The following is a 27,560-nucleotide window of genomic DNA, read 5'->3' on the forward strand; positions in this document are numbered from 1 at the left end:
TGTTGACAAATTTGAAAAATTATATTATTTGCATCATTCTGTCAAATCAGAATTTTTTCTATAATGCTACTTTTCAGTGCTAGTTCATCAGCATTACAGTGTGCTTAATTAAGTTAAACTGGTTTTAGTAACATGCCTGTGGCAAGTTTTCCAATAGTGTAAGCTTATGTTTGTGTTTCTAAGAGCAAGACAGGCACAGGGGCACCAGTTTAATAATCTCACCTAGGGCACCATAAATCCTAAGGACGGCCCTGTCCGCGGGGCTCAGAGCCTGAGTCTACAGACTTGGGGTTGCACTGTGGCACTAAAATAGCTATGTAGGTATTCAGTCTCAGGCTCGAACTCGGCTTTGAAGCCCACACCCCTCCCTGTGTTTCAGAGCTCAGGCCCAAACCTGAAATTTACACTGCTGTTTTTCATGACATAGCGTAAGCCCTGCAAACTCGAATCTGTAGACCTGGGCTCTGTGACTTGCTGCTGTGGGATCCTGCTTGCTGTGTAGGCACATCCTCAGACAGTAAGTTTCCCTGGACAGGCACATTACTTGGTTTGTCTGTAGGAATCCATGTACATTTATGGCCCTATATAAATCAGAAATAAATAAACCTCTACAAAATATAAAGCCCAACACACTCATAACAGTCCTACTTAGGAACAGTCATTTTCAGAAGATTTTCAGTCTGAAAAAGCCTAATTTTTGTGTTCCAGACAGAATAAAATATTTTCCTTCTAAAACAACTTCCATATCCTTGGGCCTTGCACACCTCTTGGATATAGTCCTAAAGAGTGAAGTTTACACCATTACAGAAGATTGGTGCAAGGCCTCTGCACCACTTAGGTTCTAATAATTGTAAGCCAATCCCTTTGCATGTATGGAGCCTTATCGTAGTCACCTGGTCTCACCACAGGTGCAGGGTCCACTTACATGAATACAATTGTAGGACTGGGGCTTTAATGTATAGCTAAAGAGGAAGATAAATGGAGCAGATAGCCTAACCTGGATGTTCTTCACTGCAGTGAATTTCACCCAAACTGAATAGCTAAAGAACGAAACCACTTCTTTTGTTGTTCATATTGTATCTGTAGGGGACTGCGGAAGACTGTGTCACGGCCTAGCTAGGGTGTCTCTGCTTTCTCTGCGGCCTTGTAAAAAGCCCCTGCTTGCTAAGTGGCTGGTCATTGTGGGACACGGCATGCCAGTTATAACTTGCTTTTAACTGGTTAAAACCAGTATATATGGCCTTAGGCCAAAGGGCGTACACTGCCCGTGGAGAGTCCCTGGCCTTTGGCCAAAGGGCGGACATAGCCTGTGGGAAGTCCCTTTTTGCATATGTATGAGTTGCTTTTCTACTGTGTCTATATAGCTGTACGCTCCCAGTCCCGCCTTTGAACTCCGACGCAGGCCGAGCTGAGCTTCAGTGCTGGGTTCCCCGCCTAAGTGACAGCAACGCCCAGGGTTCCCGTTGCAGATGTGTCACTTTACCGTCATTAAAGCCAAATAACTCACGGTATGTGTGGGCCTCGTTCTTGCAAAGCATCCAAGCACGCAACAATATCATTTGTAACTTGGTGTATCCTACATTTTTGTTGCTTGTTCATTTTAGCAACAAACCAATAAAAACAAAATGTGAGCTGATCTGATGACGCAGCATGAGCCTCAATTACACCTGGTCAGAAAAACAAGAGCACTAAAATTCAAAACATTTCATCCCTCCAGTTTTTCCTCAGAATTTGACATTTTGATAAAAATTGTTGCTGATGTTTGAAAGCTTTCAACTTGTTCTACACTGAATCATGTAGAAGAGGTAAATATAAAGTATCTTTGGTTAGAGCTGGGCAAAATGCTGGATTTTCATAGGGATCATTTTCTCCAAATAACTAATTTGTGTGAATTTTTTGACCTAGATGGATTCTCTCCATGGGCTGTAACCAGCCTCCCCCACCCCCCACCCCCGGCACACCCACTGCATCTCCTTTTTCTCTTTTTTTTACAGAAACTGACAGGCAAATGTTGGGGAGCTCAAGTTCCTCCCAATCCCCAAGAAAAGTTCTCAATTCCATTTACGGACTACGTTGTTTGTAAAATTCTCTTCAAGCCTTAGCCTGAATGTGGATAGCAGGAAAAAGATGTGAAGAACTCCCCTGCTCATTGTCTATGTGTAGGAAGGAGCACATTGGCTGTTTTCTCAAGTGGCTAGCCCTGGCTTGCTTCCTGTACATATTCCCAAAGCCCTACTAGCTGTTGCAGGCAGACATTGCAATGTAAACTTCATAACTCAGATTTGCTTCATTTGTGGCTAAAACTTCTTCACTCGCCACTAGTGCAAAGACTGTCCCTGTCCTCCTTTGAAGTTGTTTATGTTTCATTCTATCTGAGTCGAGAGTTACACAGATCTGCCTCTGAACAGGGACTTGTGAGGGATAAAAGCAGTTTTTAATCATGAAAGAACTTTTTTGTTTCTTCAAACATTTTGGGCAAAAATGTGCAGTTTCATTCTGAGTGCAGACTTGAGCCCTGATCTTGCAAAGACTTGTCTTACTTGACTTCCGTGGAACTACTCAAAGTTCATAAAATTAAACATAAGTCTTGGCTGGATCAGGCCATATTTTGCTCTGTGTTTCTTGTACCACGGTGATTGACTTACTTTCATTAGTTTTCCCCTTTCCTTACTGTCACAAATTTTATTTCCTTGTTTCTTTTTTTTTATATATTTGCTTCAGTGCAACAGTAAGAAATTTTGTATTTGTTCTTGATTTCAACTCAGGAGAATTGTTGAAACTCAACACCTGCTGTGATGAAAGTACCAGAGCTCAGCTGACGTGTAATGCTGCCTTCAAGTATTGAGCTTTATTGTTCAGGGGCTGTATTTAAGTTACCATTAGGCTTCCCTGGGTTTTAGGAATCAATATATTGTTACTAAAAATTCCCTTCCTGCTGAAATGTGATATATAATTTCTTAGGTAATGCACTTCCCCCCCCAAAAAAAGTCCGCTGGTATTTGAAGAACACCTGAGGGAGGAAAAAAGTTTTAAATGAAATAAAAAAGGCAGAACCTTTCTTAAAAAATGTGCTGATGATGTGGCTGGACCAACTTTGGCCCATTTGGGGACAACGAGGTACCTGGTGCAACGTGAGACAAAGACAGATCATTGAGGGGGTGATGTAGCTAGGCTGTTTGTGTGTGATCTGAAAAGCAGATCTACCACTCCAAATCTAATCTGATATAATATATCTATCTTGTATGTGAGACCTGAGATAGAGTTAAAATAGCACTGGTTCTGGACCCGCTCCCTGCTTGAGCTGTTGGAATTTCTTTCTGCAGTAGCATTGAAGGTGTGCAGGCTGATTGTCTGGGTGTCCACCCTCACGCCATGCACCGCCCCCACTGCTCCCATTGGCCAGCAGCCACAGCCAATGGGAGCTGCAGGGGCGGCGCCTACAGACGGGGCAGTTCACTGAGCCACCTGGCCGTGCCTCTGCACAGGAGCCAGAGCAGGGACATGCTGCAGGTTCCAGGAGCTGGTTGAGGTAAGTGCCGCTCAGAGCCTGCACTCCTGACCCCTTCCAGCATCCCAACCCCCAATCCTGATCCCCTTCTGCCCTCCAAACCCCTCAGCCCCACCCTCCTGCACCCCAGAGCCTGCATCCCTAACCTGAGCCCTCACTCCCAACCTGCACCCCAACCCTCTGTCCCACCCCAGAGCCCCCTCCTGCACCCTGAACTCTTCGTTTCTGGCCTCACCTGAGCCTGCAGCTCCAGCTGAAGCTCTCATCATCTACTGCACTCCAGCCCCCCAATTTCATGAGTATTTATGGCCTGCCATACAATTTCCATACCCAGATGTAGCCCTTAGGCCAAAAAGTTTGCCCACTCCTGCTCTAAACTGCAGGCCATCTGTCCAAAGACTTTTTTATAAGAATCAAAAATAAAGTTCACAGCTTCTCTGATATTTAGAGTGGAAAATGTAATTTTAATTCTTCAGAGGTTCTTGAAGAATACGGAGCAGAACACAGCTCGAGAGTCAGCTTATCTGACTTGACATTTTTAAGCTTATGTCAAAATAAGCTTTTGAAGGACTGCATGAAATGATTTAATTCTATAAAAAAAAACCTTCTGAATTACATAAATAAAACATTACATAGAAAGGTGTCTCAGTACAATTTATGTGAAGTGAATTTTACAAGAGCTAGACTATTGTAGAATAATTCCACTTATATCTTCCTGATCCCTTTATTCTATCTAAACATAGAAATTTGTCAATTTTTTTTAATCTATTACTGTTTCTCATAACTAAATCCATTATTTTCCCCCTATGAGCCAAGTAAAAACAAGTGCAATAGATTGCTTTGGCAGAACCTTGAACATAAAGGACCTCAAGAATCAAGTGCAATAAGTTAAACCCATTTTAGTATGCACTATAACTGGAAACGCTAACCTTGATGTTCCATTTCAATCAAGCCTTAGAGAAGAGCTCTGACTACAATTGTTATCTGTCATATAAATACAAATTGTTATGAAATGGATTGGATCTTCTTAGTGTATGTGCAACGTGCCTCAGGTAGCACATGAACAGGATTCATCACCGAATTTGGTCCACTGGTTAGATCATTAGCTTCCAATGGGTTGGATTAAGGAAGCAATCTGATAGGAGGATTTCAGCCAAGGTCTATACTACACCACCACTAAGCAGGTTTGATTTCTGTCAAGGTCTGATCAACACACAAGTTGATTAGCTACATCTACTCAGCCCTATAGAAAAATGGAGGGAAAAAAAAAAAGTAGATAGCAATATTTCAAACTACTCTATATTTTACTTTTTCTTTGGGGCCTAACTCTCCACTGCCTTGTACTTTCTAACCAGTAGTGAAAAACAGAGCTTAAATAGAATGGTGATGTGTCATAGCCACTTCATATAGGTATAAATGACAACAAAAGGCTGTGGAGAATCAAGTCCTTTATATTCAGTCACTTTTGGTTGAATAAATGCACATGCTTAGGAGCAGATTCTGCCACTCTTATGTTGAATCCCACCTTATGCCCCCAGTAACTCCATTAATTTCCATGGAATTTTTTTATAGACTAGCATACTATTCAAAGCGAGTAAGAGTGGCAGTCTAGCCTTTAAAGATTTAGGAAGTTGCAGATTATTACATCTTGAAGAAACAAGAGTATGAGCAGCCCCAAACTTTCCAGTCCAATCCAGAGCCAGATTTAATTTTGTGGCTTGGATCTAACTCTGCAACAAAAAGCAAAGGGAAAAGATAAGAAGTGGTCCAATTTCCAGACTCTTACAGTCACAGGACATGGAGTGTCTGAGAAAGTGTCCCTGGGCCAAACGTGCTAGCCTCAATTCAGTGCTCTGGCTCAGGGAAACTTGACTGCAGAGCTGGCAAGATGACACAAAATCATCACCGTTCCTGGTGTGGAAGGAGCACCATCTCTTCAGAAATACAGTACAGTCCCCATACCGCTACCCCTCCCACCTCAGGAGAAAGAGTTGCTATGTATTGAAATGGCCACAGTTTTGATTTTTCTGGGTTATTACACTATATCCCAGCACCTTCAAAATCCTCTGTGTCAGTCACTACAGTTGGGGATGAAGCGCACAAATTCCCATACTAACTGCAAGCTTTGTACACCTACGCAAACCTAAGTTAAACAGAATCATAGAAAAATATTAATTTTTCTGTTTTTGATAGAAATTTCACAAATAAAAAAATCTTCGTAGGGTGTAATTATACAGCAGTGAAGAAAAAACTTCTGTATGGTGGCAATGCGATATATATTCATATTTGGGGGAAGAGGATGGAAATTACAAGTTTATGAGCTCATAGCCTGTGTTGATCTAGGAACATGTTTCCTACATATATGTGCTTTTTTCAGACATACTGGCTCACTCATTGAGGTGTTTAAGGACAGTATGGGAATCTGTCCATTTCAACCCAGCTACACTGTCTAGCACAGAGGATCTGGGCCCAATCGATATAACTTTGAATTATGATAATTAATTATTTGTATTAGGTTTTCTTCTCTGTAAGAGAGTTTGATGCAACAGCTCCCTTGCTATAGAACTCTTGTAACCTTTATATCATCTGCTATAAAATTTATCTAATATAGGTGCTTTCTATAACTAAGATTCCAACAAGTCTTAAATGTCCCCTTTGATCTGTTCTTGATGACATGAATGTCCTTAAGAGTTAAGAGCCTCAAACTGTGGGGCCAGTGAAGTCCAAAGCTTTTGAATTTTACACCTCTATAAGTGTCAAGGGTGAAATCAGCTTTTAATTAAAATGTTTCTAACCTACTTCAGTGTCACAGTCATCCTGGAAATGCAACCTCCTTGTCAGGATTGAAAGTTTGAAAGTGATTTTTTTTTTCTGAAAAATAATAGGCTTTCAAAAGTCAAGTTGTGCAATGGGACCTGTTAAACCCATGGTTGTAAGGATCCAGGACTTGAATTTATGAGTTGGGGACTGCCTTAGGGTGACCAGACAGCAAGTGTGAAAAATCAGGACAGGGGTGAGGGGTAATAGGAACCTACATAAGAAAAAGCCCCAAATATCAGGACTGTCCCTATAAAATCGGGACATCTGGTCACCCTGGACTGCCTCCTGGGCTGATGCTGCTATGGTCATCACAAGTTCCATCTGGTTGCTGGCCACTAATCAGTAGCTGAGCTTGCTTCAGTGCTGAGTAGTCAGTGTGAGCTCCTGTTACAAAGGGAGGGTGAGTGAGGGGGGCTCATCATCATGAGGCTATGCTGCATTCCATCCCAGTGCCCAACACTAAATCCGCCATGCCTTTGGCCAAGCCATTTAAGCTTTTCTTCCGTCTCTGGAGAAAGTAATGCTTTCCAACATCACAGGAATGTTATGGCACTTAATTTGTTAATGTTGTAAAGTGTTTTACAAATGTAATTAGTATTAGGTAATGATGGAGAGAGTGGGGTGAAAAACAAGGAAAGCAAGGAGGATAGTGAGATAAGAATACAAAGAGACGAAGAGGAAGTGGAGAAGAAACTATATAATAAAGGAGGGAGTTTTGAGTAGGCAACAGAGAATGGGGTGCATGTGGAAAAGAAGAAGATGCTGCTTTCCAAGAAAAGAAAAGATGCGACAAAAAAGAGAAAAAGCAGATTACAAATAGATTACAAATGAGGGAGGAAAGTGGGAGGTATTGAAATGGGGTAGATAGGCTTAATGTGGAAGGCGAAGAAAATAACAAGGAAATGGCAGAGAGAATAAGCAATGAAAGACATACAAATTTTAGGTTAGTGAATCTTTTCATTTATTTATATCTATTTTAGGATTTTCCTGGCAGACACCTTGTATGTCTGTTATTGGGAGATAGTAGTTAGATACTTATTTTGAGCCTATAGTATGTGTAATATTAATATTACAGACTACAATAGATTCTATAGTTCAATAATTAAAAATGAAGGGGAAAATATAGTTCACAATTATGCTGCACACAAAAGCCTTCAAGGTCTCGGGATTTAGCCGAAGTTATACACCTGGCTAATTTACCTAGAATTGGAAAAATTTTAAATGCTGCTAACAATGCTCAGACCCGCATATAATCAGCAGCGCTCTACTTCTCCTGCAGCAGACGAAGCTGGCCCTAATGTCATCCTATGCTATATAAAATAAATCAGATACGTTTGGAATAGAGAGAAGTGGGAAAAGAAGCATTTTGCTGACCCTTCTCAAAAATCTATGTATGGTCCTAGGCACAGTGCTGTCAAATGCGTAAGCTGAGGTTGGAAATTTTATAGAATCACTCCAAAATATTAAGGCCATGTCTATTTCATTATAAAAACTCTTTTCAGCTTCATGATTCTTAAAATTCATGGATTATAAAATGTCTCTGTGCACCTCGGTGGATAATTTAAAAAATCATTAGCATGTTAAACTTAGTTAACTAATGCTAATTGTAATTATTTCATAAGATAGACTCTGCACATATATAAAGCAAAAAGTTTGTGTTTTGATGCTATTTTAATTCTTTTCCCAATATCTGTTTCATTTTTCTCTTTAGCAAAGGCATGTGCACTCCATGTACAATCAAGACATTTAATATGGCTTTGCCAGCATTATAGTCACAGGATATTTTAAAAAGAAAAGAAAAGTCTCAAAGCACAGGTCCTGCTGTGCAACAAAGTAATCAGATTCCTTCAAAGCAACAAGCTGATGAGCTTCAGCAATCTAAGGAATAACAAATAACCATTCTAGTAGATAAACAGTAAAATGCAACAATGCTTATTGAGCAACAATCTCATCTGTTCATTCTTTTGGTCTACTATTTAAATAATAAATAGAAGAGAGCTTATTTTATAAAACAAACAAACAAACAAACAATAAAGCCCCCTCATTTCAGTTTTCTTAATTTTGCAAGACAATGGCTGACATTGAAATCACTAGTGTCTTGGAACATCACCATAGCCTTGGCAATTTATAAAATTCCTTAGTTTCATCTAATAATTTAAACTTCTCCTCCCCCATATTTTGAGGTGAAATTTATTTCACAGTTACCCTTTATACCATACTTATTTAACTGATCATTTGATTTTCTTCAGTCTCTGCCACAACTTTCATTTTACAAAAGCATTTGCATCAATATAGGATGTAGAGTCCATATCATAATCTTCCAGTTTCCAGTGCAATGTTTCAAAAGTGGGCCGTCCTTTGGGCTCTGCATTCCAGCACTCCAGCATAATGTAATACAGCTTATCTGGGCAGTTAGCTGGTTGAGGGATTCTGTATCCTTTATCCAGCTTCTGGATTACTTGGTAGCCCATCATACCTGAAATACATTTAAAAAAAGAAGAAGAAAGAGGAAATTATCAGAAAATGGCTCAATTTTTGCATGCACAACTTTGCATGCACGTATCTCCTATGCATGCAAAATTATAATGTTTACATACACAAAACCCAAACTGGGTGTCAAAATGGGCATGTATGTGCACGTACAAGGACAGAGCACAAGATTAGCTCGTGCAAGTAATTCGTGAGCATAAAAATGCACATGCGCAAGTGGAGGGCCACATGTGAATCTCTTTTAAGACCACTTTTCAAAAGTTCTATGAATCTGTTTATTTTTTTGCAGATGTTTACCTGTGTATCAGTTTTGCTCATTAAAAAGTGCATGTTTATTCCCAAAATGGCCAAAGTGTGGCTGAGTGACTAGCATATGGCCTATTGCCATGCTTTCCTTTAATATACAGGTACAGCCCATGGAAACTACAACTCTCAACATGCTAAACTGCTTGGATAAAACACACTACAAATCAGAACCTATTGTCAATATGGACTGCACCTCTAAATTATAGTAAGAGTGGCTGCATATTACTCCTTTTGCAAATTAAATGCAGCACTCAGGATCCTGGCAGTTACCAAATGCGGCTGCAGGATAGCGGGGAAAAATAGGTGCCCCCGGTTTAATTCCTTCCTGACTTATAGTTCGGTGGGAATTTATAACATTCGCACCACACCTTTCTAAAATTGCCATAAGAGCCCCTGCTAAACAACTAAAATAGTCATAAAAAGTTATTCCAGTGAGAAACCTCTTGTTATAAAAGTTCTCATTTCAGAGTATGTGTTTGTTGTGTTCACACTCCTTGCTCAGTATTGTAATGTTTGGTTACTGAGAACAAGTAGTAGAGCTGTTTGAAGTGTTGGTGTCACGAGTGGTCGTTGGCTTTGAAGTTTTGACGGAGGAAGCCTACCCAGCAGCTGTAAGAGGAAATGGAAAAAGAGTATGTGTGTAGAATAGATGTAAGCACCTTTGACTTGTGATGAGTGGACTCAAGATCTAAGCCACTGGGTAAAGGGATTATAAAAGCCACTGAGACCTACTGCATTTGGAACATTGCCTAGCATAAGCAATCAGATCATTTACTGGTTTTCATAATGACCTTTTCTCTTGACTGGCTACTGAGGAGATGGTCCTGAAAATGACATCAAGGAAGCAAACAATTAGGGCACATGGACTTACATTTTCAAATGTGAAGGTTCACATAGGCTATGCCCTTGCTAAGCATAGACCATTTTATAAAGCAAAGACGATGGACCTTATTTTGCTTTCTATTTTCAGCAAGGGGAGTCTTTTCCTTGCTACTTGTTCCACAGAATGAAACCCATCTGTGATGGTGTGTCCACTCCTCCCAAGCCCTGAAGGGTAAAATAGGGCAATGAACCTATAGGCTGCACCTTGAAGAATGCGCTAAGGAATAATTGGCTAATGAAGCCCAGCTGGGGGCAGAGGTGGGCCAGGGTTATAAAACCAGGAGGCTGGCAACAGGAAAAGGCTACAGTCACTCCCTGGGAGAAGAGAGGTGTGGTTGGGGCTACAAAGACAGGTAACTTACAGTTACTCCATCAGAGGAGAGAGTTTGGGCTGGCTAACCCAGAGGAATGGGAAGAAACAGAAGGTACAGAAGAGGCTTAGGAAAAGGGAGCAAGGAATAGGAGTGCAGACTGTGGCTTCTGACTAGAGAACCCCTGAGCTGGAACCTGAAGTAGAGGGCAGGCCCAGGTTCCCCTAGCAGCTGCTGAGGAAATGGCACCTGGGCCAGTGAATGGAAAGACTTCCTGAGACTGCTGGCAATGAGACTTTGACCTACTCCCAGTGGGGAACCACATAGTTGCCTTGCTGGAGATCAGAGTTATGAAAAAGGAGGCTGTAGCGAGAGAAAGAGACAGAGTGATGGAGTGAAACCGCTGGAAGGGATGTTGGGCTGACAAAGCAAATCCCCAGAACCACCAGAGGTCAATGCAGCTCAACAGTGAGTAAAGCCACCCATCACACCCATCAGAAAACTAAAACTGAATTTGCAAATACTCCATGCACACGGAGTGGCAGTCTGGGATCATCTGAAATCGAAGTCATGGTGATTGAAGCAGAGGACAAAAGGCTGCGTAGGTATAAGCGGAGCGGGAGGAGAATAAATTGGAAGTTCCCCTTCCTCGTCCCCTCCTCTGTCTCTTGCCCTCCTCTATGTTCTCCTCACCAAACAACAAATTATAATAACAAACTATCATTTTAGTGACTCCATGTGCTCGGGCAGGGGTCTGCCACTTTTCAGAAGTGCTGTGCCGAGTCTTCATTTATTCACTCTAATGTAAGGTTTCGCATACCAGTAATACATTGTAATGTTTTTAGAAGGGCTCTTTGTATAAGTCTATAATATATAACTAAACTATTGTTGTATGTAAAATAAATAAGGTTTTTAAAATGTTTAAGGAGATTCATTTAAAATTAAATTAAAATGCAGAGTCCCTTGGACTGGTGGCCAGGATCTGAGCAGTGTGAGTGCCACTGAAAAAATCAACTTGCGTGCCACCTTTGGTACGCATGCCATTGGTTGCCTACCCTTGTGCTAGGGTGTCCAGATGTCCCGTTTTTAAAGGGACAGTCCCGTATTTAAGCCCTCCTGCAGGTGTCCTGCTTTTTCTTAAAAACGGGCAAATTGTTCTGTATTTTCTGTCTTTCCCCCACCCCCATTAGTACTTGTGGGTCCTGCTGCTGGCCGGATCCCTGCTCACCAGCTGCCCACCCACCAGTGGTGGGGGGGGCAGTGGCTGACAATGGGGGCTGATGCATAAGGCTGGTGGTAGGATGAAGATGCAGCAAGCGGGGCTGGCTTCTCCCCTTGCTGGTCTGTCAGTGCAGCCCCTGCTTCGTGTCAGGTCTCGGCCAGCACGGCTCTGCCTCAATCTCATTTCCAGCCAATTCTGGAAGCAGCTTCCATCCCTTCTCTCCTGCACAGTGCCAAACAGCTGCTGCTGGCCACATTCTGGTATGAAATCTGGGGATGGGGACCATGTGACCATGCGTGGCCCTCTCCTCCCCACCCCTCGTTGCCTCAGAAAGACACAGTAGCAGGTACCAGGAGAGGTGGGTCCATCCCAGGGCCCCAGCCAGGCATGGAGGGCAGAGAGCGCTGGGCAGGGACTGGAGGGTTGGTGAGTCTCACACACACACACTATGTGAGAGAGGTATGCAGAAGTGTGTGTGTGTGTCACCTCTCTCCATGTGACCCCTAAAGCCTTAAAGATAAGAAGGTAAATAAAAAGAATCCAACTACACAATATTTCTTTTTAACAGGGGCTCGGTCAACTTGATGTTAATTTGAACATTTGTACTGCATAATTCTGATTGCTGTTGAACTCACTTGAATACGAGTAATTTTACCAGGTGTCCCGTATTCAGCATAGGGAAATATGGTCACTCTACGTTGTGCTAATAATAGTCACTTTTCCCTGATAGCTACCCACACTACTGGAGACACATTCTGCTCTGATATTGTTCAATCCATTCTTGGCTAGTGCTCTTTTTGCTCAAATCCAGTCTATGCTTCTCTTTATGTGGGTTCCCCCCTGCAGTAGCCCAGAACAGGGAAAATAACAAAAACCCTCTTCTCTTCATGCGTTTTCTCCTTGCTGAGCCTATGCAGCATCTCACACTGGAGTATCTCCTTCCATGTGATACCTTCATAAAGATGGTCAACACAGGTCCACAAAAGCCTCTCCCATTGTACTTTCCAGCAGTGGACTTGATTGGTCTGGTGTCCCAGAGGAATAACCAACAAGCTAAGCTATTGAACCACCGATTGGTACCAACTAACCAAGTCTTAAATAGCTGGAAACTACAGGTTTGGAGAACTTTCAGGAGGTCTGGGACATCCAGCAGCTCTGAATGAAGGTCACCTAAGATGTTTTATTCCATATTTAGATTTTCAACTCTTGAATAAGCCTCCAATTCAATAAAGAAAAAAATTAAAAATAATCAAGATGTGTATCTAAATATTACTTTAAAATAGAATACTTACCAGAATAAGGCATCTTCCCATAGGTGATTATTTCAAAGAGAAGTATTCCAAATGACCATACATCAGACTTTATGCTGAATTTATTGGAGCGGATTGCTTCAGGGGCTGTCCATTTCACAGGGAGTTTCGTTTCATGTTTAGCTTCATATACATTTTCATTTTCTAACTATTACATACAAAACAAACCCAAGTTAGGATCTGATTCAGAAAAAGCACTTAAGCAGATGCTTAACCCTGTTCAGTCAAGCACTTGAACTCAGTGGGACTAAAGTATGTGCTTACGTCTTTGTTGAACTGGGATCTTAAAGATGAGAAACATCTTTGTTCAACAGAAGCTCTTCTAAGCCACTTGTAACTTCAAGTGAGTACCCAGTATTGGAAAGCTTGTGCTTAATTATGGCCTGCTATTGTGAATTCTGAATCTGCCACGAAAGGATTCCATAAGTCTGCCAGAAATCGCAGCACAAACATCATGTTGGCACTAGAGACTGCATGGTCAGACTGGCTTCAGGTCTGATCTTCTATAAATAGAGGAGGCGATAGCAAGTGCTAATGCATTTAGAAACCTCTGTTTTGTGATTTACTGATGGCATTGAAAGGCTATTGACTTTGCTAATTACCACTTCACCAGTTTTCAAGCACTGAAAGACAGACCCAAACTGATTTTAAATTAATATATTAGCTCAGTGGATATATAAAAAATACATGGAGAAATATTTTTAGTAATGGAAGTTCTCTAGTGTTAATCCTTTACTTTCCACAGACCCACATCTACAGAGTTTTATTGCATGGACATCCAACCTTTGGGAACATTTTAGGATGTTTCCAATGCTTAAATGGAATCGAGGGCATATCATACATATCTTAGCCTCTGTCAGGTTTTTTAACATGCAAATTTATATACAGATTATGCAGATCTTAAATAATAATAAAAAATAACAAAAATTGGATATGTTCTTTCATTGCTATTATGCCTTACACTTCTTCATAAGATTATGTCTAGCAGTTAGCATCACAGACTTAGGTCCAGACCCTCAAAGATATTTAGGTACTTAGATACCTTGAAGATCTGGGCCTTCATTCTTATCTGTATAAACAAACTCTGGTTTCATTATGTTAATGTATATGTTTACTATGCTTCACTTCCTCTTAGAGTACAGAGGACTTTGTGTGGGCCCTCCTACACAAGTATTAGTACGGAACCTGAATCCACAATCCCTTGGCCTACGAATAAGAGTATTTCCAAATTAACACTATTAGGAATATCTTATATGGTGACTAGTTTAGAAATTTTCAATTTTAATAGGAAATTTTAGTAACTTTTGCTTTCTCCCTCCACCTAAACACATACAGGAGAAAAATCCTTTATTAATACTCAACATTCACATGTTCAGTTTAAAAAGAAATATATCTCAGGCTAAAAATATTCACAGTAGAGTCAAAAATGAGGAAGAATACTTTTAGTGTCAGCTCAACATTTTATACCACAATAAGGGCATAATACCAGATCTTCTTCAACCATTGCACTTGGTATGAAAACTAACTGTCAACAAAAGTTCTTTTATCCTTCCCAGAACAAAAATATAAATCAACTAAAATTTAAAAAAAAACAAAAACCCAAAGCTTTGGATATTTTCAGCTACTTATTGAAATTCAGAGCATTCCCTTTTAAACTGAAAAACCATTCGTTTATTAATTTACCCCCCAGTGGCATCATGTTCAGCATGCCATATTACACAATTTTCTGAAACAGTAGAGAAAAATCTGATCTCAATGAGGAACTAAGAACTCAGAGAGTAGCATGTTTGAACTGCTGAGCCTGCACACAGGAATGAGAGGGAGCGGGGACATCTAGAGAGGCCTTGCTCTTTAGTGATGGCTACCTGCGTTGCTGGGCCCCGCATTAGATATCTGGGGAGGGAGGAGGGAAACAGGTGCCAAAGGGCTGCTACTCCCCAACCCAAGCAGGTAGATGAGGTATGGGAAGAATCTTGATTCCATTTCTGTCCATCCCCCCTCCCCCGCCCCGAGCCTGTCACTACCCATGCAAAGGAAGAAGTAAGCGGTCAGCAAAAAAAAGGATAGCTAGCATACATTGGCACCAATTCCATGGGTGCTCCAACCCTGGAGCACCACAGACAAAAATTAGCGGGTGCTTAGCACCCACCGGCTGCCAAGGTTTCCCCCTCCCCCCAGGGTTTCCTGCCCACCGGCAGTCCCACCAATCAACTCCTCCCCCTCCCTCCCAGTGTCTCCCGGCTGCCATGATCAGCCATTCTGCGGCATGCAGGAGGCGCTGGGAGGGAGGGGAAGAGTGGAGACAAGACATGCTTAGGGAAGGGCATTGAAAGAAGTGGGAAGGGGGCAAGGCAGGAGCAGGAAGAGGTGGGGCACTGGGGGAGGGGATGAACTGGGGGACGGGCCATGGATAGAGCAGGGGCAGAGGCTTGGGGGAAGGCGTAAAGTGGGGGCTGGCTGGCTTCAGGCAGCGGGGTGTGAAGAGATGGGGTAGGGTGGGGGTTTAGTGGGAAGCGGTGGGGGTGGGTGGGGGGTGGGCGCGGGGGCAGGGGTGGAGCATCCCCTCAGACAATTGGAAGCTGGCGTCTATGCTAGCATACCTCATTTCTCCTCAGCAAGAGGGAAACAGGAAATGGATTGTGACTTTCAGGATCCAGCACTGCCTCCTACCCAGACTGCAGTGTATGGTTACAATCCAGTCCTAAATTAACATATCATTTTGTAGGGTACGTCTACGTCGCAAACGAGGTGTGTTCTTAACTCAGGTTAGCTATCCCAGTCATATTAACTAACTCAGATTAAATCAGCAGTGAAGACATGGCAATTCAGCTTTAGCAATTTGAGTTAAAGCCTATAGGAGATCTTGGTTGAACTCAATCTGCTAACCAGAGCTAACAGACAAGATGCCTTGTCTTCACTGCTATTTTAACATGAGTTAGCTAAACTGAGTTCAGAACACATCCTTTTGTTTGCAATGTAGACACATCCTTAATTTTCTGAACCATTTTTTGTACAGCTGGAGTTCATGCTAATTCTCATACATAAATGACAAAAAATAAAAATCCAAACTCATCCAAACCTACCTTAAAAACTCGCGCAAGTCCAAAATCTGCCACTTTGTAAACATTGTGTTCGCCCACAAGGACGTTCCTGGCCGCCAAATCCCGATGGATATAGTTCTGGGATTCCAGGTAAGCCATACCTGAGGCAACCTGAGCTGCCATGTCTATTTGTTCAGGCAGATGGATCTCTGAACCTGCATCATCTGTATCAAAGAAAAAAGGTGGGATTATTGTCAATATTTATAGTGTCTCTGTGAGTTCTCAAGTTATTTAAATGTGTCAGCTGTTGGGAAAGAATGGACCATATCTCCACTGTAAACCAAGAACATCAAGCTATGGAATAAAGTAGGAGTCCTAAAGAACAGTAAAGGTTAAGCAATTGTCTGTAAAGGTATGAAGTTAGTTTCATGCCCATTGAAAAACAACCCGCATCCAGACGGAGCTCTTTTAAAAGAGCAAATAACTAATGCAGCACTGGATTTGAGGGTATATCTCAGATGGTTGAAGCACCTCCCAACAAAGTGGCACCCACCTATTTGTGGCAGTGTAGGTATTTGTCTTTCCAACAGGAAAATCACCCATCATAAAATGTGCCTAACAGTTAATATTTGTAATCACTTTTGGCAACCAAAGATTAATGGAGGATGAGGCAGAGCCACACATGAGAACTAGTGTCCCCAGACAAGTCTGACATAAAAATTGACTGCTACAGTCAAGTGTAAAAGCTCTGTTTTATCTTTAGAATCCACCTGAGTGGTTCTTACTGTTAGCTATGTTGCCTCAGTGATAAGGTTCCTTGAGTTGCCCTTAAGCTGTCTCCTTTCATAGAATCTCCTGAAACAATATCTGTGCCATTTGTAAGATCAACAGCTTCCTGAAATACTAATTTAGCTCAGTCAGAGATGGTGCCCAAACAAAGTGCTAAAAGACCCCTGACCAGAGCAGGCTGGCTCAATACGTTAGGGAAAGAGACTTAGTAACTTGAATAACTGAGACCATAAATGGCAAGGCAGGTACCAAGGCATGTCATTGGTGAGTTACAAATTACAACTCAGATTGAGGCCTTTTGTGGCATATTAGGCCAGATTAACTGCTGCTGGGGGAGAGATGAATTTAGACACTTCTGCACTCAGGATGATTAACCCTGAAGGAGTGACCAACTCATTGCTATATACAGTCATCTCTCTTATGAGTGACATTTGAACCCAGGACCCACAGCATCAGAAGCATACGCACAAGCACTTTACTGTAATAGGAAACATATCTGCATAGCATTTCACTTCTCCAAAAACATTCCAGATTTGAATAGTCCAAAGAGATGCTGCTATCCCAGTCATGTTTGGTTCTCTCTTTATATTAGGAATGTGGATTATCCTTCCTAACTGCCTTGGCATTAAAGACAAAAAAGTATCAACTGCAGTTGGCAGTCTGCTGCAGCTAATGATGTCCCACCAATTCATCGTGACCGTGGATAGCACTGCCTTGAATCACTTTCTTCACTCCTGGCAGTTCCTCTGCCTGAATATAGAGCACCTTGCAGCTGTACTTTAGGAAGAGTGTTCCGCACTATGGTTTGCACTGTACTCTACAGTCTCTAAACCTTGAATTTCCTGCTGAAAGGCTGAATTTTAATGATTAAGTTAGCCCTGCCTACTTCCTCTTTGAGGTTAAACTGATGGTCATGATAATCAAACACTGAGATTATTTCCTTCTATTATTGAATCAGAAGTGTTTAACAGCAGCCATGACCTTTAAAACAGAGAGAAAAATTAAGCTACATGACAATTTACAGCTTAATGATACAACATCATGAAAATCTGTCAGCAGGCTGTAGAACCCTAGAATGCAGTGCAGTTCTGCATTTGTGGGTACCAACAGACACTAACTCTTATTGTTCATTCTGTTGGACAAGAAAATAGATCCATGATGGAGTGTGTTGCAGTTCAGGAGCACACGATATCTAAAGTGGAGTGACTAGGAGGATATATGTGTTTTGGAATTATTCTATCCTTTTCTGAGAGTCACAATTCCCTTCCTCATCACTTCCAGCTACACAGTGCCCCATACTCATCGCTGATTGTAAATGTATAACTAGCCTTTGTTGATTTAGGTTTGTTATCAAGTATGTTTGAAAAAAATTGTGTTATTAATGTGAGGCAATGCACTCAAACTACAGGCACTGGCAAATAAATTTACAAAACCTACCCCTGACATTCTCTACCCTGCAAGAAAAATTTGACAGCTCCTCCTGTCTCTTGTTACTAACAATTTTAGACAAAACCATCTCTTTAATAAAGAATTTAGTACAGGAAATGAAATATTTAAAAAATCTCAGGGATGCATCATGATCTCACCAATCAGTCACAAAGTCTTATTCAATAGACAAAAGATAGGAGAGGTTCTCACTGACAGACATATTACCAGTGTGAAATTCAGTATTAAATATTTCCCCCATTTGAGACTGCAGGATTTGGTAAATCCTCATCAAATATCAAGAATGCAACAACAGGGTCACTGCACATCACAGCTGATACAAATATTCATACATTTAAGACAATTTAATTTATATCTGTAATAGGAAAATATTGCTCTGTTGTGTTCCATTAATGTGCCTGGTGACAGCTCAATTAAAAATAAGAATAATAAATAATACTTTAAATGTATCCAGTAGTGTTCATCAGGAAAGATTAACTTTAATAAAGTATGCATTAGGATTACTTGCCCATCACTATAATACAGTCCCCTTTGTGGTAGAACGTGACAGACCACTGTGCAGGAAACACTGCACAAAATGTTTGAGGGGTGGGGAGGGGTTTAAAACAAAGAAAATGAAGAATACATTTTGAGCAAGGAGAATTTAGCCAGGGACAATGTGATCGCCTGATTTGCATTGTGCTGCATCATGCTATATTTACAACAAGATGTGGCCAGACTCAGTAACACACTGGAAATTACTGTTTTCCTGGCTATTGAACGTCTACCGTTGTGGTCAACATCGCTTCTTAAATGTTCAGGAATAGTGGGCAGAACTCTCTCCTGCACAGGTTATTCCCAAATACTGGCATGTAAATTTCATGAGTTTCAACCCAGTTTCCTTACTATTTTTCCATCAAAGATGGTGAAGTTTCACCTGCAAATACCTGCATAGGAGACTAGGGTTAGGCTTTCACTTATTACACTTGCTTATCTCAGATCAATGAACTGAAGGCATAGGTAAGGCTGTGAGTCTGTCATGGATTCCATGACTTTCCAGGACCTTTGTGACTTCTGCAGTCAGCAGGTGCAACTGAGCCCAGGGCTGCCTGAGAAGCTCGAGTGGCTTGGGGCCAGCCGAACCAGCCCTCCTCCCCCAACAACAGCAGTCCTGGGCCACCCTTCATCAGCAGCGGCTGCTGTGGTTCCGGGCCCTCTGCCAGCAATGTCAGTGACAGTCCCAGGCCAGCGAGGCTGTCCCCCACCAGCAGCAGTGACGGCAGTCCTGGGCCAACGGGTCCAGCCCCTGCCAGCAGAGGCAGTCCTTTGCTGCCCTCCTCAGCACCAGTTGGCACACCAGCAGGTGCCCCAGGGACACCCACCCTCAGCACCAGTGGGTGCCGCAGAGACACCCCCCTACAAGCACCAGCAGGTGCCCCAGAGACACCCCCACCCCCAGCTAGGGTGACCAGATAGCAAGTGTGAAAAATCAGGACAGGGTGGGGGGAATAGAAGCCCAAATAAAAAAAAGCCCCAAATATCAGGACTGTCCCTATAAAATCAGGACATCTGGTCAGTCTAGCACCAGCGGGTGCCCCGAAGACACCCTCCTCAGCACCAGTGGATGACCAGAGCCCCCCTCCAGAGCAGCAGCTGTGTCACCGGATCCCCAAGAATACCAAAAATTTTTTCACCAGGATATAGTATGAGTCATGGACAGGTCACGAGGCCGTGAATTTTTGTTTATTGCCCGTGACTTATCCATGACTTTTACTAAAAATGCCGATGACTAAATCTTAGCCTTAAGCATAGGAATCAACACAAAGCCCCAGGGCCACTATAAAGGGGGTATGACCCTAAATGTAAATTCTGTCTCCATCCTCCCCAATTACTTTTAGGTTGTTTGGCAAGTCAATGGTTTCTAAACCCTTTTCCCCCCCAATCCCAATAAATATTACAGCCTTCATATTAAATCAGAGCACTGTACTCTTCCCCTTTGTTTAGCACATTTACTAAACTGTAAGCTACAGTGCTATCTGAAATTAGTTTTTAGTCTCTTGCTTACTTTGGAGGTATTCTAGTAGACTTCCATGTCTCATCAGCTCAGTAATAATATAAATTGGATCCTCTAAAGTGCAAACTGCATAGAGCTGTATAAGCTTTGGATGTCTAAGGTTCTTCATTATTTGTGCCTCCCTCAGGAAGTCCTTTGGATCCATTGAACCTAAAGCAAGAACAGAGAAAAAAAATCAGCTGATGTTAAAGGCCCAGCAACCAGGTGGGAATCACTAAGATTATCCTCTGTCTCTTTGTAAAGCACATCAGCACCACAAACCTTCAGTGTTATCAGAGAAATGAATCAGTGCAGCTGAAAAAAACAACTAGTAAGCGAAACATGTCAGTTGCCTGGGGGCACAGAACTCACATGCTATGACCCCTAGGTGTAGAAAGGTTAAGGTTAGTCCTTATGGGGGTGGAGGGAGGGAGAAAGAGAGATATTTAATTTATAAAATAAGACACCACAGTACATGCCGTCTCGAAGAAACATTCAAGTTAATGTGCAAAAAGTCAGAGCACTGAATAATTAAATACTGAAATTAAAGCTTCTCTCACACAGAAAACACTCAAAGACCAAAAACTGACTGTGGTGAGGTGTGTTATTCCTTTAAGGGACACTCTAGAGTTTACAGCCAAGGCAGCCTGCACATAATTAAGGAGCATCCTGCCCTTGGGGCTGTCCTCTTTAAACAGGAAAAGGAAGCTGAGCAAGGGAGAGGTAACTACAAGCTGTAGGTTCTGGGACACTAGCTTAAGCTGGGCTCTAGAAATTTTATTTTCTGAATACATGGTTGGTTGCTCTTACTCAAGGCTCAGAAGTAAGGGCATTATGAACTGGGTTATGCATCACTTTCCCTAACCTGATGCCTTGGTGAAAGGGGGAAAGCCTGCCTGCCTCCTAGAAGTAGGCTGGGATTGGTTGGAGTCCTTCTTAAAGAGCAGATGCTTTAATACTTTTTTATTTTTATTTTTTGTTAGTTTGGTATTTGATCTTCCCTTTCTTGGATTCTGTACACTGACTCAGGACTAAAATGCCACATCATGACTTTTGGAAACAGGCAGAGTTGTCTTAAATGGCCTCTGAAATTCCTTACATGGCAAAATAAATTCAGTCTTGGACTTTTACTCAACTTGCCAGTGCTGCTTGATGCCCAAATATTACCAATAGCTAGAAATACTTGTATCATTGTCAGTTACATAAATATTTGTGCTAGCCCACTTGGTTACAGACCTAACACCAGGGTGAACCATTTGTTTATCACCTTCAGGCTACACTATTGCAACTCACTACCCTTGGAGCTGATCCTGAAGGGTATCTATTCAAAAGCTGCAATATGTGTGGCATGAGGTGTTCTGCTCTTAAAGTAAATTAAGAACATGACTATTGTGTTTCACATTCTCATCAACTGCCAGTTCAATTCCAGACCCAATCTGAGGTCCCGGTCTCCATTTTAAATCCTAAAATAGATTAAGGGCAAGATAACTTAGGGACCACTAATTTATGAACTGCACTTCAAAGGGTCGCTTCACTACTACAGAGAAGTCTGAACTGAGTCTTCCCATAGGGCAAGACATGATGTTTTACAAAGGAATCTTTTAATTTAACGACTGTCATAAAATCACCCCAATTCTTTCAAGACAGCCACTGGGATCTAACCAGTTTAAAACAGCAACTGGAACAGAGATAGAAATGGAGTTCGCTAAAGCAGTGGTTCCCAAACTTTAACAACCTGTGAATCCCTTTCACTAAAACGTCAAGTCTCGTGAACCCCCTCTTAAAAATGAATATTTCCAGGGATTTTCTCCTTTACCTGAGTATAAATTATAAAAGAGTGATCTTGGAAATATAAAATGTGTTTTTGTGACATGCTTATTACACACTATTTATTATTAATTATTATTTATCATTACAGTATTTTTATTACATTATGAAAATGGCAACACTCTTCCAAGACCTCACTTTCGTAGCTTATATCACTTTGAATAAACCTGTTTAATAGATAGGGCTCCTACGTTTCATCAAGGAGTATCAGATGTGAAACAGCATGAAGATATTTAAAAAGCCAACTCAAAGAGTTCCTCCTATACAAGCATTCAGGTCTTGAGCAGTCTAGGCAAACAACACACGTTTCAAGAAAGCTTAAACTTCTTCTTCATAATAATTTTAAAAATAATACTAGCTGCCTATTTAATTTTAAAAACAGCAAAAAATATCCACCTCCCTTTCCATTTCTTACAAGGAGTCTTAAAGGTTAAATCTCCTCAGTGTGATAGATCTGCTTGCTTTGATCTGCTTAGCTCTTGGAAGTCTAGGGGTTCCAGGCTGCTAGCCTCATGCTGCCCAGGGTCCCTAGGACAGCTCTCTCCACCATTAGGGGATTTTTTCCTGAGAACCCCCTATAATATTTCACGAACCCCCAGGGGTTCACGAACCCCAGTTTGGGAACCACTGTGCTAGAGGGATAACCATGTACAGCTTAGATTTTATTTATTTTATTTAGATTTTATATATATATATATTTCCCTCTGGAATAAGTATAAATAGTCTCCATTGTTGGTTTGTCTATATATACTCTTTTTGTTTTCTTTTAAGACTTACTTCTTATTTAGAAATAATAACAAACCTTGCTGTTTGATCCCCTCAACTTTGTAACTGTTGCATTATAGTTAATCATAATAACCAGGTAGGGATTTAGCCAAAAACAATCTGTCATCATTAATATACTAACTTGAGATATCTACTATAGCAGGATCAGAGAGATTGCCTGAGGTAGAAGTTAAGCGGTCTGTCACAGGGACTAGTCCTTGAGGGGATCAGGCATCCAGCATACCTGTAACAAGCTCCACTAAGGAGAATGAGCCAGCTCAGATCCACCTATGGACATAAGTAACTGGGTGACAAGGTGGGTGAGATAATATCTTTTATTGGACTGGCTTCTGTTGGAGAAAGAGACAAGCTTTAGAACTATGCAGAGCTCTTCTTCAGGTCTGGGAAAGGTACTCAGAGTGTTACAGCTAAATACAAGAAGGGCCACCCGGGGGAGGGGGCAGGCAAGTGGGGCGATTTGACCCAGGCCCCGCAGGGGCCCCCACGAGAATATAGTATTCTGTAATATTGCAACTGTTTTTTATGGAAGGGGTCCCCAAAATTGCTTTGCCCCAGGCCCCTTGAATCCTCTGGGCAGCCCTGAATACAAGGTGGAACAGATAGTTTAGCATAAGTCATTAGAACATATTCTAAGGGACCATTCAAGGTGAAGTGGCCTGTTATCAACCCTGTAGTGATAGGACCAAAAGGGAGGTTAGTGGGTTACAGATTGTTGTAATAAGCCATAAATCCAGTGTCTTTATTACGCTCATGATTTTTAATGTCTAGCAAAGTTATGAATTAAAGCTCGCAGGCTCGTCTTTTGAAAGTATTGTGCAGGTTTCCTTTGAGAATGAGGGCTGAGGTCAGCTTTAGAGTGACTGTTTTGTGCAAAGTGTTCACCTACAAGTGATAGTGTGTCTTTGTCTTTTATCATTTTCCTACATGAGCTCATTCAAGAACGTAGTGATTGTCTGGTTTCACCCATGTAAAACCCAAGTAACAGGGTGACAGTTAATTAAATATGGAGTACGTGGGCCTACTACAAGCTTATGAGGACTCAGTCAGGAAACCTAGAAAAGAAGAACTTCCTCAGGAAGCTGGACAGGAAGCTACACCCTGTGGTGTCTTCCTAGAGAACAGAGGCTCACGGAAGAAGGAAGAGGCTCACGGAAGAAGGAAGAAGGGAGTGCTTCAGGGCTAGAGAGACTAAAACATAAAAGTGATTACTGCAGGGGCAAAGTTCCAGAGGAGTATTTGATTGAAGCTTTCATTATGTTTCATTTTGTTGTTTCCTGTTAAATAACTGAAACTCTCTAAACAGGGTGCTCTTTAATACAGAAAGGCCTTCTTTGACTTATTTATGCCCAGGGCGTGGGGAAACTGAGATAGGGGCTCACCTGCCAACCACCAGAGTGACCTCCATGCTATCTACAAAGTCTCAGAAACAAAGTAAAATTTGCCCAATAAAAATAAACAGAAATGCTTGTTGCACTCAGTTTTGGTTAGAAGGTTCCTCTGGTAAATAAATTGCAATGCATTTCTTTGAGGAATATCACAGAGATTAAATATTATTGACATACTGTATGTCAAGTAGTTGGGATGAACTGAAGAAGAAATAACGAGAGAGTGTGCCAAGGAAATGGGTAAAAAGAATTTCAGAAGCAGACAATTGTTCATGAAGTAGTAATGTCGTAGGAATGGTTTCAGGGAAGATGGAGGTAGCTAGCCTGAGAGGGATTATTATTGTTGTTACAGTAGTGCCTCGAGGGCCCATTGTGCTCAGTATGGTATAGACAGATAGTAAGAGACAAGCCCATTCACAAAGACTTTACAATCTAAAAAGACAAAGGTTGAGAGGGGAAACAGACAAAGAGAGGTAAAGTGACTTGCCCAAGATCACACAGCAATTCATTGGCAGAGCCAGATATAGCAACAACATCTCCTGGCTACTGCCCTACCCACTGGAGTATACTGTGTCTCAGATATCTGATGGACAGTTAGAATCAATAAGACCAGACTGTGGAGTGAATGATAACTTAAAGACTTACTACATTCACTGTCCAAGAAGGCACTACTGTGTTCTGCTGCATCTCTGCAAGAAAGCCTGCTGAGTATCTGTTGCAACTCTTTCCCTGGAAGTGCCTAAAAAGTCACAGACTCTGTTAGGCAGAGTCAAAGATAAAGAAACATATAAGGGAGCAAATAAGGAAATCTCTGAAAAAAGAAACTCCTTCTACTATGTTTCTTTTAGAGTTGTTGTGATTGCTGCTTGTTTCAACCAAATTCTGTAGTTCTAGGCTAACTGGTCTAAAGGCGAGTCAGCATAATCAGTGTGGCCTGGAAACAATAATGTGACAAGTTATTTCCCAGCTGTAGTGTCATTCATGGGCTGACAAAACCATAATTGCCAGAAGCCTGAACATTGCTGTTCTTGGCCTGCGTCTTGTAGTCCCTAGTGTAACTTTTCAATGCAAGATGGTTTATGCTTGTGCACCTGCATGCCCCCAGTGGACACTTTGTCTTTCTCCATACAATGTAAATAGTTACAAGAATGTGTTGCTAACACTTTCATTGGAGATCTTAAGTGACTGTGTTTTCAGTCACGCCCCAATAAACCTTCTTTGTCTTCCTGTCTGTCCAATATACATTGCTGTCTGAGATCAGAGAGATTACATTAAGAACCAGGATTGAAGTGAAAAGCCTTGACAAATGTTCTCCTGGGGTTTTACTCTTGGGCAGTACTATTTTCAGTGAATGAGGCTAATTTTGGCCAGGAAATAGATTTGCCATCTCATAGGAAAGAAAATAAAAACAGTCTGGACAATAGCAGGGAGTGGCTGGTCAACACAGCAGAGTTGGTGTCAAAGCAGTGTATAAACAGTTGTGAAAAATAACAAGACAGCTTATGCTGGCACCAAATAATGATGCTGGCACCAAGTAAAAGAATTTCAAATAGTGATGAATTGAAAGATATGGATGAAAGATATTAAAGATGTTTCATAAGCCTCTGTATTGCTTTAATCAAAAGCCTCCAGTTTAAATAGGAATCTTCTGACTCTTTCAGTAAGGCTGATGGAAACCCTGTGTAAATGTAAAGACTATAGACAGATCATCTTGACATTTTGAAGGGCTCCATAATGCACCATTGGCAGAATCAGAAATCAGATTCCAAATGGTCAGGAAAAATTGATTCAGAATCCATATGGATTCATCTTCTGATCCTCCTAATAGTTGAACACCGCAAGTTCTGTTATCACCTTTAAATCCTCCCCCCTTTCGTCTGGAGACACTGTCACTTCTTTATCTTTTATTCTATTGATAACTCCCCACCCCCACTTCATTACTACACAATAGATGTGTGACAATTTGGAGAATTTATCTGGACAATTTATGAATTCTGGTTGTGTTACAAAGCAATAATTATGAAATGATTGTATACAGGAGTTCCTCTATATGGAAGTGGAATTGACCACTTGCTGACATAGGGTACAGCATGTGCCTACCAAACCAGGGACAATGGCTAATTTTGAAACCTTAACTACTGTACTCTGACCAAACAATGGGTATGCTAAGGAGCTGAAGCTAGTTACTCCAATTTGTCTGCATGATGTGGGGAGTGGAAAGAGTGAAAAATTCTGAAACAAGACAAAGGGACAGAGGTGGTAAAGCAAGGAGGAATATGGGAAAAGGCTTTTCAGAAGCAGAGGAAGCTTTGGGCAGAAGTAGGGTTACCAGACGATATTTAGGTGTTTGTCTCGCATTCCGACTGAGCTTTGGTTGGGACACAATTTGTTCTGATATTTCGCTCTGCTGGGAGCACTCGACTTTTTTTTTCATTCTGCTGGCGGATCCCCCTCCCTACCCCATGTGTCCTGATATTTTCTCCCTCTCATCTGGTCACCCTAGGCAGGAGAGAGGAAGAGAACAGGCATGCTTTCATGGAAGGGAGCTCTGGTGTAACAGCAGTACCAGACAAGGTCAGAAAATCTAGCTGCACTAGAGAAGGCTCCATGATTCTGATGAGAAACTGAGCTGCAAGGAAAGGATCCCAGACACCCCAGAGGATTCTGCCCAAGCCCAAAAAACCACAGAGTGGGGAGGAAACTGAGGCAGAGAAAGTGCATACAGGTGTGTTTATTATTTTATCTAGATCTGTGTATAGCTTGTGCTGTTAAGTAAAGAGTAATTGTGTTTTAGAATCTCGTGCATAGTTTGTGTCTGCTTTCACTGTTGTATACCTCTGAAGGCAAACTGCAATCCAGAAGGCTCACACCTTTGGTGGCATTCTGTGGAATATGCAGGAGTCATGGGAGGCTTGAGGAAAATGGCACATGGGGCCCCACTGCCAAGATACACAGGGTCAGTACTGGACTGAGTTCCTAGAGGCCCAAAGCCAGGCACAGCACCTAATCTCTGCATAGCTCCAGCAAGCTACGGCACATGGGATTCAGTGTTTGGATCCCTTCATCGTAGTCTGAGTATCCAGCAGGAGGAGCGTGACTAGATCTGTGACATGTTACTGCACTCCTATACCCAGCACAGTTTCATTCAGACTAAGGGGCCTAGGGTAAAATTTTCAAAAGTGACTTAGGAGCCTAAGTATAACTTGTAAGTCAATGAGTGTTTTTGGAATTCTTACCCCAAATTTTCTATGGCATCAGATTTGTAAGTGCTTTATAGATGTGTAAAATATAGATCCTTCTGAATAATTTACTATATAAAAAGACAATTTATAAAAGGGATGATTTAAAAGGCATATATTTGACTCCACTCCTAATTCTTTTTATTGTTTGGGCATACCATGCTTA

At 41.6% G+C, this 27,560-nt stretch overlaps 1 protein-coding gene across 1 annotated transcript in view; it reads right to left on the bottom strand.

The window, feature by feature from the left end:
- Window positions 1–7,272: 7,272 nt before the first annotated feature.
- The window catches only part of FRK (fyn related Src family tyrosine kinase), a 73,680-nt gene continuing 53,392 nt past the window's right edge, over window positions 7,273–27,560 (bottom strand). Inside the window, exons 5-8 of the mRNA XM_032768617.1 lie at window positions 20,170–20,328; window positions 15,933–16,114; window positions 12,832–12,997; window positions 7,273–8,804 (exon numbers count right to left, since the gene is read on the bottom strand). Of these exons, the coding sequence (XP_032624508.1) occupies window positions 8,593–8,804; window positions 12,832–12,997; window positions 15,933–16,114; window positions 20,170–20,328 (719 nt within the window). The 3' untranslated portion in view covers window positions 7,273–8,592. The remainder of the gene's footprint in view (window positions 8,805–12,831; window positions 12,998–15,932; window positions 16,115–20,169; window positions 20,329–27,560) is intronic.

This window comes from Chelonoidis abingdonii, chromosome 3, assembly GCF_003597395.2.
Source record: "Chelonoidis abingdonii isolate Lonesome George chromosome 3, CheloAbing_2.0, whole genome shotgun sequence".
In the NCBI taxonomy this organism is placed as follows: Eukaryota; Metazoa; Chordata; order Testudines; family Testudinidae; genus Chelonoidis; species Chelonoidis abingdonii.